The 23,361-nt window shown below is 28.6% G+C and overlaps 1 protein-coding gene across 2 annotated transcripts in view; it reads right to left on the bottom strand.

Moving 5' to 3' along the window:
* Positions 1–23,361, bottom strand: part of LOC142226920 (sialin) — a 101,196-nt gene that overhangs the window by 6,190 nt on the left and 71,645 nt on the right. For both annotated transcript variants that reach the window (XM_075297172.1, XM_075297171.1), the window contains exons 3-4: positions 1,574–2,113; positions 1,399–1,485 (exon numbers count right to left, since the gene is read on the bottom strand). In XM_075297172.1, the coding sequence (XP_075153287.1) occupies positions 1,399–1,485; positions 1,574–2,113 (627 nt within the window). The remainder of the gene's footprint in view (positions 1–1,398; positions 1,486–1,573; positions 2,114–23,361) is intronic.

The following is a 23,361-nucleotide window of genomic DNA, read 5'->3' as shown; positions in this document are numbered from 1 at the left end:
GAAAAAATTATAGAAATAAAATTTTGACAAAATTTTCTATAGAAATAAAATTTTGACAAAATTTTCTATAGAAATAAAATTTTTACAAAATTTCCTATTGAAATGAAATTTTGAGAAAATTTCCTATAAAAATGAAATTTCAACAAAATTCCCTATAGAAATGAAAATTCGACAAAATTTCCTGAAGAAAAGAAATTTTGGCAAAATTTCCTATAGAAATAAAATTTTAACTAAATTTTCTATAGAAATAAAATTTTGACAAAATTTCCTATAGAAATGAAATTTCGACAAAATTTCCTAAAGAAAAGGAATTTTGGCAAAATTTCCTATAGAAATGAAATTTTGACAAAATTTCCTAAAATGAAATTTCCACAAAATTTCCTAAAATGAAATTTTGACAAAATTTCCTATAGAAATGAAATTTTGACAAAATATCCTATAGAAATGAAATTTTGACAAAATTTCCTATAGAAATGAAATTTTGACAAAATTTCCTATAGAAATGAAATTTTGACAAAATTTCCGATAGAAATGAAATTTTGACAAAATTTCCTATAGAAATGAAATTTTAACAAAATTTCCTATAGAAATGAAATTTTGACAAAATTTCCTATAGAAATGAAATTTTGACAAAATTTCCTATAGAAATGAAATTTTGACAAAATTTCCTATAGAAATAAAATTTTGATAAAATTTTCTATAGAAATAAAATTTTGACAAAATTTTCTATAGAAATAAAATTATGACAAAATTTTCTATAGAAATAAAATTTTGACAAAATTTCCTATAGAAATTAAATTTCGACAAAATTTCTTAAAGAAAAGAAATTTTGGCAAAATCTCCTATAGAAATGAAATTTTAACAAAATTTCCTATAGAAATGAAATTTTGACAAAATTTCCTATAGAAATAAAATTTTGACAAAATTTTCTATAGAAATAAAATTTTGACAAAATTTTCTATAGAAATAAAATTTTGACAAAATTTCCTAAAGAAATGAAATTTCGACAAAATTTCATAAAGAAAAGAAATTTTGGCAGAATTTCCTATAGAAATGAAATTTTGACAAAATTTCCTATAGAAATGAAATTTTGACAATATTTCTTATAGAAATTAAATTTTGATAAAAATTCTTATAGAAATAACTAAAAACCATGTAGGTATTAGCAAAAGTCAATTAGTCAATTTGAACCAGTTTTCAATAAAATCAAACGTTGAAGACTACAAAAAGTCAACTTCGGATTTCGATTAGTGGAAAAATCTAATTTCTTCATTTTTCGATCTCTAATATAGTACATCCTTATCCTTTTATATTTGATACTGCTAGTGACAAAGTTGACAACAGTTTAATTTACAAATATTTTTATAAAGTCATGAAAAAATATAATCATTACATTACCTGTAGCATAGAATACACTGGCCCATCCGGCAACAGATATGAGGTAACCACAGACAGGCATAGTTATAGCAGCACCCAATGAAGAAGCTGTAAAAAATTGATTAATAAATTAGAATTTTTCCAAATTCGTTTGTAACAGAGTATCAACTTAATTCCTTTCCAACCGACTACTTACCCATCATATTAGACATGAATTTTGATCTCTGATTTGGTGGAATCCACACTGCGGCTACAGGATGAATTGCAGGCCATGTTGCACCCAACATAAAGCCCAAAACAACTCGAACAATTATTAGCAACACATAATGGAGGTTTGCCGCCAAAGGTGTGATCAATGTTAATAAACTGGCCCACAACATGGAATGTCCAAAAACACGACGTCCACCAATTAATTCAGCCAAGCGGCCACCAGGTAACTCTGTAAGAATGTAACCCCAGAAGAAACATCCCAGAACAAAATTCTGTTGATATGTGTCCCAAGGGAAACGTTCATCGTCGTCGTCAATTTTTAAACTGCTACTGCTGCTGCTGTTATTGTAAATCGTCGTGCTTGCAATTGTGGAATTGGTATTGACAATTTTGGCAACTGCACTATCATCTACTGTTGGTCTTACCATTGCCACAATAGCTATGGTGAGATTTACTCGAAGCGCATAGTTCAGCATAAAGCCGAGCATTGTGAGAATATTCAAGACCTGGCGACATGATAATAAATCTGTAAAAAGACGAAAAGTGAAAAAAGTCAGTTAGTTAATGAATCAGAAAATTTATATTTTAATTAATTTTTTGTTTACGACAATAATTTAATATACAATTTTACTTCTACAGGAAATTTTGTCGAAAATTTGGTTTTGATAGGAAATTTTATCAAAGTTTTATTTTTATAGGAAATTTGATCAAAATTTCATTTCATTTTGCCAAAATTTCATTTCTAGAGGGAATGTGGTGAAAAATTCATTACTATTGGAAATTTTGGCAACATGTCATTTCTATAGGAAATTTTGGCAAAATTTCATTTCTATAGGAAATTTTCTCAAAATTGCATTTCTATGGGAAATTTTCTCAAAATTGCATTTCTATAGAAATTTTCTCAAAATTTTATTCTTATAGGGCATTTTGTAAAAATTTCATTTCTGTTGGAAATTTTGTCAAAATTTCATTTCTATAGGAAAATTTGTCAGAATTTCATTTCTATAGGAAATTTTGTCAGAATTTCATTTTGTCCAAATTTCATATCTATAGGAAATTTTTTCAAAATTTCATTTCTATAGGAATTTTTTTTTTTCAAAATTTCATTTCTGTAGGAAATTTTTTCCAAAATTTCATTTCCATAGGAAATTTTGTCAAAATTTCATTTCTATAGGAAATTTTTTTAAAATTTTCATTTCTATAGAAAATTGTTTTCAAAATTTCATTTCTATAGAAAATTTTGTAAAAGTTTCATTTCTATAGGATATTATTTTATAATATTACCCACCACCATAGAATGGTGACGGGGGTATAATAAGTTTGTCATTCCGTTTGTAACACATCGAAATATCGATTTCCGACTATATAGGATATATATACTATCCTTGATCAGGGAGAATTTCTAAGACGATATAACTATGTCCGTCTGTCTGTTGTAATCACGCTACATCTTCAATAATGAAGCAAACTTGCTGAAATTTTGCACAAACTCGTCTTTTGCCTGCAGGCAGGTCAAGTTCGAAGATGGGCTATATGGGTCCAGGTTTTGATATAGTACCCATATAAACCGACCTCCCGATTTGGGTTCATAGAAATCGTAGTTTTTATCCAATTTGCCTGAAATTTGAAATCTAGAGGTATTTTATGACCATAAAGAGGTGTGCCAAAAATGGTGAGTATCGGTCCATGTTTTGGTATAGCCCCCATAAGAACGATCTCCCGATTTAACTCCTTGGGTTTCTAGAAACCGTAGTTTTTATCTGATTTGCCTGAAATTTTAAATATTCTGGTATTTTAGGCTCAGAAAAACGTGTATCGGATTAAGTTTTTATCGGTCCATTTGGTCCAAATTGCTTGAAACTCAATGTAAAATTTCCAGATTTTACTTCCACAGATTTAAGATTTCAAATCAAGACGTTATTTTATAATTTTCTTGCACACTTACAAGAGATGTTAATGATTCCTCTAAAACTCAAACAAAAATGGTTCTTATAAATCCAGAATCTGATATAGTCCTCATAGGTGAAATCTTTAAATTTATCTTCGGGAAGTGTCCTCAAGCCCTCCTGAAATTTCAAAGGAAACCCTAATATTTGGTTCATGGTGGTGGGTATTTAAGATTCGGCCCGGCCGAACTTAGTGCTGTATATACTTGTTTAAATTTCATTTCTAGAGAAAATTTTATCAAAATTTCATAGGAAATTTTGTCAGAATTTCATTTCCATAGGAAATTTTGTCAAAATTTCATTTCTATAGGAAATTTTTTCAGAATTTCATTTCCATAGAAAATTTTGTCAAAATTTCATTTCTATAGGAAATTTGGTCAAAATTTCATTTCTATATGAAAAAATCCTATTTACTTTCAGTATTTACGGCTTAATTATCTTACTCCTATGGAGAAAACAACGCCATCAATAAATTCTTCGAAGAATAAGAATTTTATTTTAATAACGAAAAGTATGCTACTTTTTATTTAGAGAAATTTGGCACCTATTTAAGTCCATTACATACAATTACCCAATCCTCCCAAGGTATTATCGATATTAACGAACAAAGTTATGAACGTTTACCGATCATAATTCTGTCTCAAATTGAAATCAATTTATAATAACTCTTTTTTAAGTTCTTATGAAATTTGCTTCCTCCGACATTCAGTTCTCGTTATTGTACATACCACCAATTATTTTTATTGGCCTTTATGGCCTCCTTGAGAAGGCGTCAAATTACAATAAAATATTTGCAGAAAGAATATAAGCAGACAGAAAGTGATGACCATATTTTTTAAACACCTATCGTTTTTACTGTCTTATGATAATTTCAAGTCGTAGTCAAGTCTTTTTGTATTATTAAAGTAAATCATTATACAAAATCCACAGGAAACAAGGAGATTGAGATGAAAAAAAAATCAAGTATCGAATAAATTAATGGAAGATAAATACATGGGTTGTACTGTTGAGCCGGGCCAGCCACTCACATACTGAATGAACCCAAAGACTTACTTATGAAATAAGGTTTATTGACTTTAGTGTTATGATTTCAATGGAAGTCATGGAAGAAAGCAAAACCATAGCATGTGAATTTATTTATTATTATTATTTTTTGGGTAATACATTTGCACATTGTGCCACATAGGTTTCCTTATATTTGAGAATCTTAAAATACCGTAATATTCGTATATATTCAAAAATTAATTACATTTTGTATAAAGCAACGGAAAATAAAGAATTTGACCAATATTATAAGAATATTTAATAGCTTTAATTTTTTTATAGGAATTTTAAATATATTCGAATTTGTATGGAATATTTTTTTAAATATCTTCAAATTTGTGTGTGCAAGTTTTGGAAGAAAGCAAAACCGTACCACGTGAATTAACTGAATTTTTATAGGTGATAAATATATTTAAGAATCTAAAAAATTTCGTAATGTATTCGATTTTAAAAAAATATATATTAATTAGATTTTGTATAAATTCGTAATGTATTCGATTTTAAAAAAATATATATTAATTAGATTTTGTATAAAATAAAAAAACATTTGTAGCGAATTTATTGACTTTTTTAATTTTTGCTTTAGGAAATTTAATTGTATTTATTTTTTATAGAAAATTTTATTAATTCGTGTATTGTAAAAAATTAAATATATTCGTATTTGTATGAAAAATTTTATTTTGTATAGAAAATGTAAATATATGTATTTTTTAATAGAAAATTTGAATATCTTCGAATACATGTTTCCATATATTTGAGAATCTAAAAATTTCGTAATGAATTCGAATTTAAAAAATTAAATATTTGTATAAAAAAAAATGTTAACAATTTATTGATTTTTCTAACAATTTTTATAGGAAATAATTTAATTATGTTTACAGAAAATTTTATTAATTCGTATGTCTATAAAAAATTAAATATATTCATATTTGTATGAAAAATTCGATTTTATATAGAAAATGTAAATAATTAATTTTTTTATAGAATTTTTTTTTATTTGAAAATATTTTCGAATATATATTTCTTTATATTTCAGGATCTAAAAATTTCGTTATGAATTCGAATTTAAAAAATTACATATTACTTAGATTTTGTATAAAAAAAATATTGCTAGGAATTTATCGACTTTTTTTAACAATTTTTATAGGAAATAATTTAATTAGTTTTTGAAAAAAAAAATATTAATTCGTATATTTATAAAAAAATTAAATATATTCATATTTTAATGAAAAATTCTATTTTGTATAGAAAATTTAAATATGTTCGGGTTTTGCGTGTGGATTTTTAAAAACAAATAAATTAAAACTTTTACAGAAAAATTAAATATCTTTGAATTTGTGTGCGGAAATGTTGGAGGAAATCAAACCCATTGCACAAGAATTAATTAAATTCCTTGGGCAATAATTCTTTTGTATAGTAAGCCATGTTTCTATATATTTGAAAATCTCTAAATTCCATAAAAGATAGAAATTTATTAACTTTTATATAAAACAAAAATTATTTTTAACGGAAAAAATTGTATTATATTAATAAGAAAATTTAATTATATTAAATATTTTATTGAAATTTTTATTAATTCGTATTTATTCCAAAAAATGATTAATAAATTCGAATTTACACCAAAAATTTGATTTTTTTTATGGAAAATTTGATACTGTATGAACAATTTTAACAAATTCAATTTTTTATACAAATTTGTGTGTGGAAGTGATGAAATAAAGCAAAACCATAACACATGTATTAATTAATTTTTTTGGGTAATACTTTTGTGCCATGTGGCACAAATCTTGCCATATATTTAAAATACTGCAATCTATTCTAATCAAAAAAATTATATAATTCGAATGAAAAAAATTAAATAACTCCAATTTTTTTCTTCAAAATAAAAATTTCCTTTAACAAATAAATACATTTTCGTGGATTTTGTCTAAACATATTTATTTATTTTGTGTATCGTATAATTTATTGTATCGTAATTCACTTTGTTTGTAATGCACTTTAGTTAAAAAATTCTAGAATTAACCCTTTGACTACCGATGTCCATTTAGGAAGACATTTAAAAACGACAACAAACTTTATTTCCCCAATTAGTTTCGATTTATTTCTCGATTTTAAAATAGAGGCTTTAATCTAATATTTCCCGTATTGGTGAGCACCAAAAATTCATTTTTATAAACTTTCGTTTACTGGTATAAACGAAAAATACGGAATTTTGAGACTATTTTTCTAATGTATGTCTCTGGTAAATGGACATTCATACAAGAACTATAACCGATATTTTTCCGAATTCTTTTTTTGTATTTTTTCTCATACTTCGTAAGGCTATTTGTTCGCAATACCAAAATCAAGTTTTTAGAACAAACTCATATAGCTCTTAAACTATTTGATGTAAATTTTACAATTACAATTTTTTCCTGTATGCTGGTAATGCAAATAAATAAAAAAAATAATATTTTTAGCGATGGGTTTATTTCGGTAGTGAAAGGGTTAACCTACTTTTGCTTTCTTGTTGGACTCACTTTTTTAGTACATTTTTTGTATTTTCTATACAATTGTGAATACATTAATATTTTCGAGTAAAATGTAAAGAGATGATATTTTTCTGTGAAAATTCTTATTACTTATACGAATTTGAATTTCAATTAAAATTGTCAATGAAAATCCGAAAAAAATAATTTTGTTATTATAATTCGAATAAAATTTAATTTTCTATAATAAATAAATAAATTCATAGAAAATTTTAATAATTTCAAGCGCAAAAAAATCTACTCCCACACGAAATTGGTAAAGTTGGTTCTCTAAAAGGAAATAAATCTTTGTTTATGGACCGCATTCCCATGTTTGTCCCCAACGAACTTAGCTTAGCCTAAAAACAATTGGCTAAAATTTCGTTTCTCAGGAAAGAAATAAATTGTTGACTTGATGATTTTAAACGGACAAAGATTCTTAATGATTTGCGTAAATCCCACAGAAGTTTTTATTAAATATTTTTTCATATAAATTTTCTTTCATCTGCAAGCGATTATTTAAATATTTATTCATAGAAACAGATGTAAGATTTTATTTATATTGTCAACACAAATGAGTTTAACGATTCTGGAATTCCTAATGAAATCGAAAAAATACATTAGACATTAATTAATAAAATAAAATAAAAAATAGTATATTCCAAATAACGTTAAACATACACAATTTGTATTTTAATTAAAAACCAGTTGGCAACAAACGTGATTCATTGATCGACACACGAAATATATTTGCTATACTAGACAAAATGATCGTAAAAATGTTAATTTCCAGACTAGCGATAGACAATGAAATCGAAAATAAAGTTATTCAAATGAAATTGTTGCCATCCAAATTGCCTATTTATACAAATATAGGTGAGAAGAATCGAATCTTATTCATATTGTTCTTATTCTCTAGAAATGGGTAAGATCATCTGTTCCAGTAAACTTTTTGACTACTGTTTTTCATTTTAAATAAATAATCAAATTAAAATTACCTGTGTAAAAATTGAGAGATCTAATCATGTCTAATAATATCAAAGTATATATAATTATATCTGCTCAGATATGGTTGTAGATATAAATAGATCTACGGAGGTATGTTATGTATAGTGTTATATATGATTAGATCTGATTCAAGATCTAATTATATATGTTGTTATATCTATTTATATCAGTCATATCTGGTAAGATCTAATTGTATATCTTCATATATGACATCATATCTAATTATTTATACTATATATAGCACCATATCTAATTATATATATCGCATTAAATCATGAACCAGTTCTGTAACACGGATAAAAAAATATTTGTATATGTTTGTGTTTAAAAATAATGTGTTTGTTACGAGAATATTAACGTGATATACTTGGTTACAAGCACGTATGTTTGGTCGCACATCAAAACAAGTGGTGAACATAACCAAACAATCTTTATATGTTGCGACAGTTTCATGAAACCCTTTTAAATATCATTTTAAAGTGTCTTCATAAAATGCTTAACTTTCAGACACAACTGTCTTTTTGTTTTCAAAAATGTCACCCCATAACTATCACCATTAGCAACGCCTGTGTTATTAAATTTGAAAAAAAAAAATATATATCAAATATTTGATAATGCGAGTTTGATATTTTTATTTCATATAAAAATCTAATGTCTTCTCATTTTTCGAGGAAGATAAAAGAGTAAGAGAAGCTGTGATAAGGTAAGTTTATTGTTTTGTTGCTATTTTTATATATTGATGAAATGCAAATAAAAAAACCATAAAAACCGTATAACTACGTCCAGTGACGAGGTAAGTTTTGTGTTTTGTTATTATCTATATATAAATATAAAAATAAATGGTTTTTCTTTCAGGAAAATGAAATTGAGCTTCTGCAAAAGAAAATAAGGGAGACGGAGGATCAACTAGAAGCTCTAAAACAAAGCCAGGCTTTACCAGAAATTACGGTAGAGCAATCCGTCCAATGTAGTGATGATGAGGAGAGTTTCTTGATTTTGATTTTGATGAAAAGGTAAGTATCAAGAGCAAATCTAATAGTTGTCAAAAGTGTTTTGTTGGACCTACTTTTACTTTTTTTGGAACAATGAATTTAGACAAAATTATATATTTTGCAATGCTCTGGATGCTTCCCATCCATAGGTTGATAAGATTTGATAGAAATATAAATGTTTTGTGGAATAATGAATAAAATGATTTCAAAATAACCACGAATAATTAAGTAATTTTATTTTTGTTTCTTTACAGATGATATGTTTTGGGAACAACATATATTGTCGTGCCATCATTCACAACATGGCATTGGGGACGTCCCACAAGGCTTCGCATGTGGCTCGCAAGTTGCTGGAAGGCGTATTCAAACGAAATGTACTTAAGAAAGCCACCCTCACTGGACAACCCCCAAGGGCACAAGGTTTGGAGAGACAGTTAGAACCCGTTTTTGCCCTAAATTACAGGGCCAGAGAAGCTATTGTTGGTAAGTATACCCTTATACCAAATCTATAAATTTCAAATTAACTGATAAATCTTCTTCTGTCTTTAGATTTTTGATTCCGGGTTGCGAAAGAGCGGAATTGGGAGCCACAATCGAAAAAAAACGTCGAGAGGGCAATGTCCCAACGTCTTGGCGAGATCAAACGACAAAAGTAGTAAATAGACCACTATTGTTTAACTTTTTCGTTTTTTGTTTTTAATGAAATCTAAAACTTAAGTTACATAACATACATAAAATGTACGATCTCAATAGTAATTTATAATTTATATTATATAATTCGTTTTATTAAATAGGGTAATATTATATGTAACGGGGAAGTGTTACAATTTGTAGATAAAATTATATATAATTAGATATATTAACATCTAATTATATCAGATTAGATATAATTAGATGTGGGCCAAATTTGAGATCTGGTCAGATCTAACTCCTTTAGAATTAGATCTGATCAGATATTACCATTTTTCGGATCTGACCATATCTGCCTAGATATACTACCGTATCTAATCAGATATGGCGGCAGATCTAGTAATATCTGGTCAGATCCACCAATTTTTACACGGGTAATCAAATTTTATATAAATTTTGCATTCACCTTATTAAGACGGTGGTATTATTAATGACTAACAGAGTCAAATGTAAAATTCACCATACAAATTAGTTATATTTATCAATTAAACGATCTACAAGAACAAAAAAAAATTAAAATCAAATCATCCGAATACATTAAAATTTTATACAAAAATTTAAATTGTCTATGCAATATCTTCAAAATTATAAAATTTTCTATAAAATTTCCATTTAATTCAAATTTTCTATATAAATGTTTATTTTTTTACACAAATTTTAACATATATACAATTTAGAGTGAATAAATATTTGTTATGAAATATTTAATATATTCAAAGTTTTTATGAAAATTATTTATAAAATTCGTTCATAATGTTCGAATTGGCTTTAGCAATCCATATTTTCTTTTTGTAGTATTGATTTAATCAAATTTTCGTAGAAAGCTTAAATTTATAGCTTAACTATATACTTATAGAAAACATCGCATTATTTAAAAGAAAATTTCTAGTGTTCCCTTTTTATTTTGCTTCTGTGCTTTTGCTGCATTATCACATAGCAATGAAAGTAGGATGCATGGAAAATTTTCTAATTTTATCCAATTCCTATTCCATTTCAAAATCAGGACATCAGGCATCCAAGTTTATCCATCATTCAAATACTTAGAAGAAAGATAATAGTAGTGACAGAGCTTTGTTATTACTACTAAAACATCATAATGCAATTGGTTATATGCAATATATGTGAATATTGAAGATAGCAGCTGAAATTAGACCACGAGTCAAATCAAAGATACCCGCATGAGTATTAATCTGATGACACTGGGCTAGTGCAGTCTCATATGACGTAAAATACAATGGGGTACAAAAAGTGAACCCAGCAAAAAAACCGTCGCCTAAAAAGTAGTAAAAATGTTCTTTTTTGATCCGGAAGTTGTGCAAAATTGGCACAGAAGCGATCAATTGGACATGGACTTGTCATAGGACGGATGGACATATGTGAATTAAAATCTTTTGTGATATTTTGCCAAATAAATAATTTTTATGGTTTTTAATCCATTTTAACGCTTGTCGCAATTTTTCTACACTCGATTAAATTGTATTTTAATTCATGAGATTATTACGGAAAATAGAGGAAAAAATTATACGCAAATGAAGCATAAAGATGAACTAAATTCGTGTCTTCCAAAAAATAGTTTAGAATTTCTTATAATTTTCCCAATAAGGGGCATATCGTGAACTTCATATGGCACAAAACATTTTGCAATTTCTTCCTTCAAATTACGAAAATTTCTTTAGTAAGTGAAAAATAATAATTTTGCCTAATAAATTTTCTTGAACTTGGCGAAAATTATTTAATTATTTTTATGAAATCGGCGGGACATCTGCGTCTTTAATACAGTTTAGTTAAAATTTTCTAAAATTAATCAATTAATCAGTTTACATTCAATCTTATGTTATCGTAGTCATAAGGAAAAACATATGTAATATTTTAATTTAGTTTTTTAATTATTTTGAATATTTGTTTAACGTCGTGGTGTTCCTGTGCCGTTGCTTTTCACAATTTAAAAATAATCAAAAATATGACCAAAGACTAAATATTAAAATAAAAAATTACCAGAAGAAGTTGAAAATCACCAACTAAACGTCTGATGTAAATATGAAATAAAGTCTTATTTTTGCATATTGAGAGATCTTGAAAGCCCATTTTAGAAAAGGTAACTAAAAACAAGTATATACGGCCGTAAGTTCGGCCAGGCCGAAGCTTATGTACCCTCCATCATGGATTGCGTAGAAACTTCTTCTAAACACTGCCACCCACAATCGAATTACTTAAGTTGCGGTAACGCTTGGCGATGGCAAGGTATCTTAAAACCTCCTAACACCATATTCTAAATTGTATGTAAGTCCATACGTGGTATATATTAAATCAAAAAAGATCGATCCAATACGTATATAATTCAGTTTGACAAAGTAGATATAAAATTTTGACAAAATTTTCTACAGAAATAAAATATTAACAAAATTTTCTATAGAAATAAAATTTTCACAAAATTTTCTATAGAAATAAAAATTTTCACAAAACTTTCTATAGAAAGAAAATTTTGACAAAAATGTCTACAGAAATAAAATTTTAACAAAATTTTCTATAGAAATAAACTTTTGACAAAATTTTCTATAGAAATAAAATCTTGGTAGATTATTTTTGGCTCGAGTGGCAACCATGATTATGAACCGAATAAAATTTGAACAAAATTTTCTATAGAAATAAAATTTTGACAATGATGGAAATTTTATTATGAACCGAATAAAATTTTAACAAAATTTTCTCTAGAAATAAAATTTTGACAAAATTTTCTATAGAAATAAAATTTTGGTAGATTATTTTTGGCTCTAGTGGCAACCATGGTTATGAACCGATATGGACCAATTTTTGTGTGATTGGACCAATTTTGGTATGGTTGTTAGCGACCGTATACCTAACACCACGTTCCTAATTTGAACCGGAGAACGTTTTATATGGGGGCTATATATAATTATGGACCGGTATGGACCAAATTTTTGCACGGTTGCTAGAGACCATATACCAATACCATGTACCAAATTTCAGCCGGATCGGATGCAATTTGCTTCTCTTTGAGGCTTCGCAAGCAAATCTGGAGATCGGTTTATATGGGGGCTATATATAATTATGGACCGATGTGGACCAATTTTTGCATGATTGTTAGATACCATATACCAACACCATGTACCAAATTTCAGCCAGATCGGATGAAATATGCTTCTCTTAGAGGCTCCACAAGCCAAATCTGGGGATCGGTTTATATGGGGGCTATATATAATTAAGGACCGATATGGACCAATTTTTGCATGGTTGTTAGAGACCATATACCAACATCATGTACCAAATTTCAGCCGGATCGGATGAAATTTGCTTCTCTTAGAGGCTCCACAAGCCAAATCTGGGGATCGGTTTATATGGGGGCTATATATAATTATGGACCGATATGGACCAATTTTTGCATGATTGTTAGAGACCATATACTAACACCATGTACCAAATTTCAGCCGGATCGGATTAAATATGCTTCTCTTAGAGGCTCCACAAGCCAAATCTGGGGATCGGTTTATATGGGGGCTATATATAATTATGGACCGATGTCGACCAATTTTTGCATGAATGTTAGAGACCATATACTAACACCATGTACCAAATTTCAGCCGGATCGGATTAAATATGCTTCTCTTAGAGGCTCCACAAGCCAAATCTGGGGATCGGTTTATATGGGGGCTATGTATAATTATGGACCGATTAGGACCAATTTTTGCATGGTTGTTAGAGACCATATACCAACACCATGTACCAAATTTCAGCCGGATCGGATGAAATATGCTTCTGTTAGAGGCTCCACAAGCCAAATCTGAGGGTCCCTTTATATGGGGGCTATACGTAAAAGTGGACCGATATGGCCCATTTTCAATACCATCCGACCTACATCGATAACAACTACTTGTGCCAAGTTTCAAGTCGATACCTTGTTTCGCTCGGAAGTTAGCGTGATTTCAACAGACGGACGGACGGACGGACGGACGGACATGCTTAGATCGACTCAGAATTTCACCACGACGCAGAATATATATACTTTATGGGGTCTTAGAGCAATATTTCGATGTGTTACAAACGGAACGACAAAGTTAATATACCCCCATCTTATGATGGAGGGTATAAAAATTGAATTAAAAGAAGTTTCTGCGTAGTTAAAATAAAGAACATCTTTAGGAGGACATTTTTGGAAGTGCGTTTAGAACAACTTCCAATTTTTGTTTGCTGGGTGGTAATATTCTATGCACCCAGAAAGTTTTTAGTAATGCACATCACAAAAAATTTGCCCGCATTCGAAGATTTTATCTTTAAACTTAAGTCTAGCTTACTTTATGCTAAGACACAAATATTAATTTATTCGTTTTTCCGTATGTTTTTCTCGTATAATATAAAAGCCATTTATAGCCGTGTTAACTGTCTTTAACCAATCTTTACTCCTTTTATGTAAGATTTGTTTTAATTTTTTTTTTTTGCCATTTCCCCCCACTGTATATCTTATCCAGTGTATGTACTGCGTCGTATTTTGCATATTTTTTATTTATAAAACAAAAATTACGCAGACCAAAAATGCATTTCATATGAATGTAGTTAGTCCCTTTCATCTCAATGTGATATAGTACATTACGTCTTAATGTATGGATGAATGAATTGATGGACGGCACGGATGAATGAGTAATACAAATAAATTCTAAACTTAGCCCCTCCAGTAAAAGTGTGATTAAAGCTTTGGCTTGACTATAAATAGTGTAATAAGTGGGCATAAAGATCATTGATAAAACTCTAATTCATGTGATTTCCATTGTTTTTGAAAATCAATAGCTATATTACAGCCTAAGGGGAAGGAAGAAAGGAAACGGAAATGTTTTTGTTTTGAATAACATTGAAAGTGGTGTTTAATGAAAATTATGTTAAAAACTAAAAAAAAATGTTTTTATTTTCAACAAGGCATATGAGTGACCATAAATTAATGTTGAAAAATACACACAAAAATAATTTATTGCTTTAAAATTAGTATGCAAAAGAAAACACAAATACTTCACATAACAAGATCACGGAAAAAAATTATTGCAAACCTCAACCAACAATAGCAAAAGACATAAGGACAAACATCAGACAAACAATAATGAACAAAAAAATCCAATTTGTATTAATTTAAAAAAGAATTGATTTATAATATGTGTAATAAATTTGAAAATGACTACATCATCACTATAGCTTGGTGCCTCAATGAAGTCAAAGTAGTCCATATTATTTAAGAGTCAATACCAATAAAGGCCGCAACATATTAATGAGAAAACAAACAATTCTATAAAATTCATATTAATCATACGACATGATAAACAAGTGCGTATATTTTTTTTTTAATACCAACTTCAGGTTTATACAAGTATAGAAGAATTGTGAATTACTATTAAATTTCCTAGAATCAGAAGTGTTTTTAGAGCAAACACTGTTGTCTCTATACCCCATAACGTTGTGTCATTATAAATTCTATGGTTTGTGATAACTTCAAAATGGTCTAATTATGTGCTTTTGTTTTCTTAAGAATTATTATAAAAAATGCAATTATTTATGACTTTCAGCAATTTATGTGTTTTGTATTTTTGAGTTTAAATTATTTTTTTATTAGACACTTACTGCACAGAGGCATTGTCTTTCATATTTGCCTATAAGAAGGAAAGTTTTCCATAGATTTCTTTGAGAAGTCACAGGGAAATAAATACAGGAAAATTTTCTATGAATGGGGTCCAGTGTTACCGTTGTGCCACTGTAGTTATATATTTGCCATTGTTTTCATGCAGTGACACTATCGTTTTTGCTCCCACACTCGCAATTCCATACTTTTTAAAATTTAAATGTACAAGATTACAAATTCCTCCGAAAATAATATATAATATAATATATATTTTTTTTAAATAGTGAATGATCTTAAAAAATACAGTGCGCATTAAACTAAGTTTTTATTCACAAATTAACAATTTGATTTTAGTAGAGAATAGAGATATTTTTACACTACACAGTTTTTTACCAACATTACTACAAAAAAACTACAAATTGGATGTTAAATAAGATTTACCAGAGATGAAGGCAAATATTATTTAACTTCCAATTTGTAGTTTTTTTGATTTTTTGGTCAAAATTTTATTTTTAATTGGATGTTAAATAAGATTTACCAGAGATAAAGGCAAATATTATTTAACTTCCAATTTGTAGTTTTTTTGAATTTTTGTTCAAAATTTTATTTTTAATTTTGACTGCAGATTACTCAAAAGTATAAAAATTTTTCCGGAAAAAAAACATATTTTTTATAAATAGCGTTATGATGTATTAAATATAAAAAACTTGATTTCATAGAATTTGGTCAAAATTTTAAGACGTAAGAATGTTTTCTGCTTGTATCTTAAAAGATACAGTGTGCCTTTAAGGGTTAATTCAATTTATAGTGATTTTTTTTGTTTTCGAACCCAATTCCAATTAATAAAAAGTCGAAGCATTAAATAAACGAGTTTACGAGTCACATACTATATTTCCCCATTTTCAGTTGAACACTTGAAGCGCCAGAAAATATACAAAGAAAATTTTCGTGAATAGGTAGGTGATGTTGAAAGAAATAGAAATAAATTGGTTGTTAGGTTAATTTATGTCATAATTTTAAATTATAACATAATTTTATTTTTTAATTTTAAATTATAACAATCTTTTTTTTATTGTACGATCCATATAGGCGGTATGAAAATATTCCCGAGGAAAATGAGTCCCAAAACTTAAATGAAACAGGGTCTCAAAAGTGGGGCGACGTTTCATAATGAATATGAGCCCCAACAAATTGTAACTGAAGCATGAAAATCGACACCAAAGTAAAATTAGGGCCCATTTTCATTTTGGATTTAAACGACTGTATGGAAATTAATCCTATTTGATAAAAAATTAAATATGAGTTGCGGCAACGTATGCCACATTGGAATCGCGTTAGCCTACTTTCATAGGATAAAGTCTAAACCCCAACCGAAAGCCGGCCACTTATATAAAAAATAGGCCCCATTTGAAAACGAAGCACAATCCCAAAAAGAAATTTGGGGTTCATTTTCATTTGAACTATTGCGGTTAATTTTTTCATAATACCAATTAGGCCCAAAAAACATAAAAATTTTTTAGGGTCCTAATTCATTCAGGTTTTGAGGCCCATTTTGCAAAATCATTTGCAAATGCAAAATACTCAAAATAAGTATTAACATATTTTTGAAGATTTTTTATCTTGAATCTAAGAATCCAATATCTAAGTCAAAGATTATTGCTTTAAATAAAAAATGTTTTTCTTTACTTTAAGGGTAAAGTACCTTCCTTTAAAGAAATACGACTTTAACGGAAGAAAATCAATTTCAAAAATTCGTGTCATAAATTTAAGGAAAACAATTCTTATTAAAATTCCTTTATTTTAAAAAAATTGTCTTAATATTCCCAGCAAATCCTGGGTAAGCACTAGTGATTCTTTCAGTAATACCGGTAATCAAAAAGTTACTACTTGCAGTTTTACATGGGATTTAAAAATAATAACTAACCTGTGTAGGCAAAAAGTGATTCTTTCTATTAATACCGGTAATCAAAATCCTATCTTGAGGTCCGGGTTCGGCTCTACAGTGGGCACCGTTAATAGTAGCGAAAAGATAATGCCAATAAAATATACCCTTGTTTCCTAAAGTTTTATATTACATAATTTATATTACACAATAACATCATTGAATAGATCCATGCCGTGGAGCGTGGTATAATGTGTTGGATTACAAAACAACAGGGATGAGTTCGCACTTTTTGTGTATCTTTATGGTAAAGCTATTATTTTTCGACTGCTTCTATGCTTGCACCGAAGTACTTTCCTCCAATGACATGCACGTGTAAAAGTATTACTGCTGATATATGTACGAGGAAGTTGTTACCAATTTGGCGCAGGCATACTTGTACTCATACCTGGTAATAGGAGTTTTTGCTGGGTTGTGTAAATTTCGTATCCTATAAATTTCTTTCCTTCATCATATTAGGTCAATATTTTTTTCTGAAAATTCTAATTATAATAATTACTCCAAAGTAAAAAATGTATTCTTCATTAAAAAAATTAAGCCAAGATGCAAATTCCTCAAAATAATTATTAGCCTATATTTAAAGCTTTTTTATGTTTAATCATTTTCTCAGGTAATTTAAGGAATTTTTTTTTAAATCAAAAATCTTTTTTCTTTGTTTTGAAGACATACGACTGTAAGGAAGGGACGTGAATTTCAAGGATTCTTAAATTTAGTGGAAAAAATGTTAAGCAATATTATGAATTTTAAATTAAATTTTCTATTTATGGAGCCAAATACCTCAGTTTTTAATTTTAGGTAAATCGGATAGAAATTGTGATGTCTAGAAGTCCAAGAAGTGAAATCGGGCGATCGGTCTATATGGGAAATATATCAAAACTAGGACCGATATAAACCATCTTCGAACTTGACCAGCTTGGACCAAAAAAACGAATCTGTGCCAAATTTCAGAATAACAGAAATAAATTTTTAGAAGAAGAAGGTTTACAATCTTTGCATACAATTTTTTATCATTAAAATACGAGAATTTTATCTAACGTCGTTTGTCACTGAAACAAGGAAATATTTCCTTAAGGAAAAAGATTTCGATTGAAAGAAATACATAATCTCGAAATGAACTGCGATTATGAATCTTTGGATTTAAATATATGCTCTAATGTATTAATCTGGGAACCAATACTAAATTACTTAAATGAAGGTCAAAGTCTTTCCATCCAAGTCAACTCTTTTTGTTTTTGTTCGAGTGCCTGTATAACATTTTAAATGTTTACCGCAAATCAATTTTCAACTCCTTATTTTTCTTTTTTTTTTTTGTGAATTAGAAGTGTTTCAAAATTGCTTCGTTTGCTTTACACTCTGATTTGTTTTCGTATTTTTTGTTACAAATATCCGTAGGCTATTTAACTGCCAATAATAATGACCCCGACTGTCAGACAGTATCCAAGAACAAAATAACTTCAAAGTAGCTTCAGTTGGTAGTCTTTGTTTGATTTTACGATGATGTTTGATAAGAGTGAATACTTTATCTTCAGTGCTCTTTGGCTTTTATTTCAAATAAACCCGTTTCTTATTTTTTGGAATCCGAACCAAAAACAAAATCCACACATTTGGGGTTAAACGTGAGTTTTTTGTTTCTTCGAACTTTATTATTAATGATAATTAAGTTTTGCACATTTTTTTTGGGATTTTTTTCTCTCCTTTTTGGTCAATGAAAGCCGAAACATGTGACCATAAAAGATCACCCCGAAACCAAAAAATAAAAAAAAAAAAACAATTGAACCACCAACCGATACACCACTTCATGAAATGAATCATCAACGTCACGCCGCCATTGTAAAAAAAAAAAAAAAGAAAAACAAAAATTTAACCAAAATACAAAATTAAAAAAAAGCTCATGGTGAAAAAAAAACGGCTAACACGAGAATAAATTTAGCCAAAGGGGGTGTGCTTTAAACAAAAAAGGCGAAAAACATGTGACTCAAATATTTTTTTCTATAGAGGAAACACTCTTTTTTGGGACAATAACAAAAAATTAAAATAATAGCTAAAATATTGTGTCAGATTTTTTGTTAACAATATTTTTATACGCATAGTAGGTAGGTTTCTAGGTAATTAATAAAAAACTGCAAAAGCAAAAACCTAGAGTGCATCACCTTGATGGAGGGCGGCCGTTTTAAGTGATAAATGAGTTCATTGTTTAGCCGAGTATAATTAAATCATATTTTATTTTTAGAATATTTCATTCTATTGTCACTGATTATATGCCTCATACACGGACGAAAAAGACTGTTTTTCATATGATTGGGTGTAAAAATTATATGTTTCGAACTCAAATATTTTAACACAATATTTTTAAGTGCAAGCATATAATGTTCATAAACTAGCATAACCTGTTTGGGACATATATGTTAATATGTTAGAACATATTATGTTTGGAACATAAAATGTTTGTAAATATAATATGCTTAGATGCAAACATATATTAATTTAGAAATAGCCTATAAACATATAAGTGTTTGGAAAGAGAAACCTAGAGAGTATACTGCAAGTACAAGAATGGAAGTAACCAATTGGCGCCTTAAAAATATATCCACACAAAGCAAATGTCGTTGAAAATTTTTTCTACCAGTGTATGCGCCAAGGTGAAACATAATATGTTTGAACGATACAAACAATATTTTGTTTTTGTAGAAAACTTGCCCGTGAGATAAACATATCGCGAGATCGGATTCAACAGTTATTGAAAAATGAGGTTGAACTAAAGACAGTGAAGTTCCAAAAAGTGCAAGAGCTCACCGATGCATCAAAAAGATTAACCAAAAAGAGCCATGGAGTTGCTCCGCTTGCACGAAGGTGGACAGTTACCGAATTTGGTTTTCTCCGATGAGAAGCCAAAATTGAGCAGAACAAAATGTTCGGTTTTATTTGCCAAGTCTGCTGAAAATTTACACCTTGGCCAACAGGACTCCAACGCCGTCAATGGTAATGGTGTGGGCGTAGTAACGGTCGATCGTCGCTCCTCTCTCATATTAGACGGCTGTGGGGTCAGGTCAATATAAATTTCGAACTTTATCGAAAATGTCCTAAAGACGGTATGGAAGCCTCAATCTATTGGATCTTTCATCTGGTTGGCACCGATAGTACTTAGTGTCGATAATGAGATGATCGGCCAAAACATCGCAGATCTACTTTCGTGCAGCGTGTGATAGCTTTATCGTCCGTTTGAAGGCCATAATTCAAGGCAATTTGAATATATCTAATCTGATTTTAAAATTTAATATTATTTCCGACATTTTTGCTTTTGAACAATGAAATGAAAGAAAAAAAATAAAATATTGGGCTTAAAACACTAATTTATCCATTTAATAAATTAATTGAACTATTTAAAAAATTAATGGATGCAATTAATTTTTTAATAAAAAATTATTTTTAATAAAAATTTATTTTAGTTATATTTTATGTATCAATTAATATTAAGATTATTTCTTTGAACCAAAAAATTATTATAAATATTATTAATAAATATTTCTCTATTTTAAATCAAATGTAGTTGGCATAATCCTTCTAATATGAAGGATTATGCCAAATGGGTCGAAATGGGCAGCACTTATTGATAAGAGAGAAGTTCACCACTTGTGGTATCACAATGGTCAGTCTATATTCTATGCCAGTCTAAAATAACAAGCTGCCACTGTACCTAACCTAAGTTAATATTCAGTTTTTGGTTTAAATGTTGGTTACCTAACGCGCTCGAATGAAGCTTCATAGAAATTATGGTAAGTAAATTTTTGAACAGTTTCCGTTTATTTTCTGTCGCATCTGTTGAACTCTAAACCTGATAACAATTTCGAATACATCTGAAAAGTCCTTAACATATATTTAAATAATGAACATTACACGATTTATTAACAAAGCTTCCTTATATATCTCTGTAAAGCTTATAATGCATATCAATAGTCAGCACGATACACCATATTAATCTCACCATAAAAACTCGTATATTTCTGTCTTGATTAATTTATGCAAAATTAAATATTTTTTTATTACATTATCAACAGAAAGGAAATGTGATGTAACATAAATCTATCGACCCACTTCGTTCTCTCTCTCTCTCTCTTCCTCTCTCTTTCACTAACTACAATAAAACTAAGAATTAATTCTTAGAACTTCCGTATGCATGAATTACGACAACAGAAATCGATGACAATCTTTACATCCACAATATGATAGAAAAAAATTTTAATTTACTTTCGAATATATGGGGAAATATTGAAAGACTCAACAACCAAAATGGTTATTATTTGCAAGCAAAAACAAAACAAATGTTATACACATGTCTGTATATAGGAAATAGAAATTGTTTGCAAAATCTTTATCTATCGTGGATATATTCGAGGAGAATGGATGGGTTGTAGTTCCAACACTTGAAATTATTTTTAAATTGGATTTTTTTTTTAATTTACACACCCTTATGCCGGCGCTATTTAATGGGCCATTGATCAACAACGCGAATTGTTGTCTTATGAATGTACTTTTTTTCTGTTAATGTAACCCACATATTCATTCATCCATATAGTTTTGTTGTTGGTTTTTAGAAAATAGCGCAATCGTACACTATAAGAAATATCAGAAAAAAATTTGTTCTGAACATGTTTTCTGATTTACTCACGAAATTAATTGATCCAATTAATTTTTTTATTGGAACTTCTTCAATCACGAAAATGATACTTTCAATCACAGAATTAAATATATACACACAGAAAACAAATTTGTTGTGCCAACCAATTCTTTTGCCAACCAAATTATTTGGTCCCATCTACTACCAGAATATAACTGACAAAATTTGTCAAAGCAACCAACTTTTGTTCTGCACAACAGTATATCAAATTGTTTCGATAACTAAAATTTAGGCACATTATAAGTCTAATTGGTAATCCCAACCAATAAGATTTTATTCGTTTGTTGAAACAACTATTTATTATTTTCGGACAACCAATGCTTGAGAAATTAAAGAAACCATTTGGTGAATTTATTTTAGTCTGTATTTAATTAAATTATTAATTAATAATTAAAAACTGAATGGAAATGATGCAGATGCTGCTGATGCTCCACTCACAATTACCCGATCGTGACTCACGCATGGACCTTGACATGTTGTTATGTCTTTGCACCAGAATCTTTCTTCAGTTCTGATCGATTTTAAGTTCGATGGCGAGGTAGCCAATCTATATATTTACCATTCCCATCCTCGGAAATTGTCACATTTGTTAAAATATCTCTAGTTGGGAAGAACGTAAGTGAGTGAGTGGTATTAATTTCATTTGATGATTATGTTACTCACCAATTAAGAATGTAGCTACCGAATTAAAAAGAATATATACCTAATTCACAGCAAGTCTTTATGGCCAGAATTTTCTCTAATATTGGGTACTCGACATGAAAAATTTGAATTGTATTCAAATTTTGAAAATTTAGAGTTTATAATTAATGAAATCAAACAACAACTTATTTATTGTCATATTTATGTAGTCCATAGTAACAAATTCCTTTATAACTATAACATTTGTTAACACAACCAACTTATTGGCTAGGCGGACTTTCAGTTGGGTTTGGTGACACATTGGCAAAACAAATCGGTTATCACAACAGGGTGGAATAAATTGAAATGGTTAGTTACTTCAATGTATAAATAACGACCAATATTTGGTCGTGTGTACCAACTTTTGGTCACACCACCGTTATATTGATTATATAAACTATCAAACAAGAGAAATAACTAACAATTATTCCACACAATTAAAAATTGTGGGTCTCCACTATCAAACTGCTGTCGTAATCGAATTCCAACCAATCATTTCTCTGGGTGTACAAAAAATATACTTGAAAAAAAAATCAATTAATTGGTACATTTTTGTAGTAAATTTTGTCAACATTTTAGTTTTATAAAAAATTTTGTCTAAATTTTATTTCTATAGAAAATGTTGTCAAAATTTTATTTCTATAGAAAATGTTGTCAAAATTTTATTTCTAT

The sequence above is a fragment of the Haematobia irritans genome, chromosome 2 (genome assembly GCF_050003625.1).
Source record: "Haematobia irritans isolate KBUSLIRL chromosome 2, ASM5000362v1, whole genome shotgun sequence".
Taxonomy (NCBI): domain Eukaryota; kingdom Metazoa; phylum Arthropoda; class Insecta; order Diptera; family Muscidae; genus Haematobia; species Haematobia irritans.
Note: the sequence above shows the minus strand (reverse complement) of the source record. Positions and strands in the feature narration are given on the sequence as shown.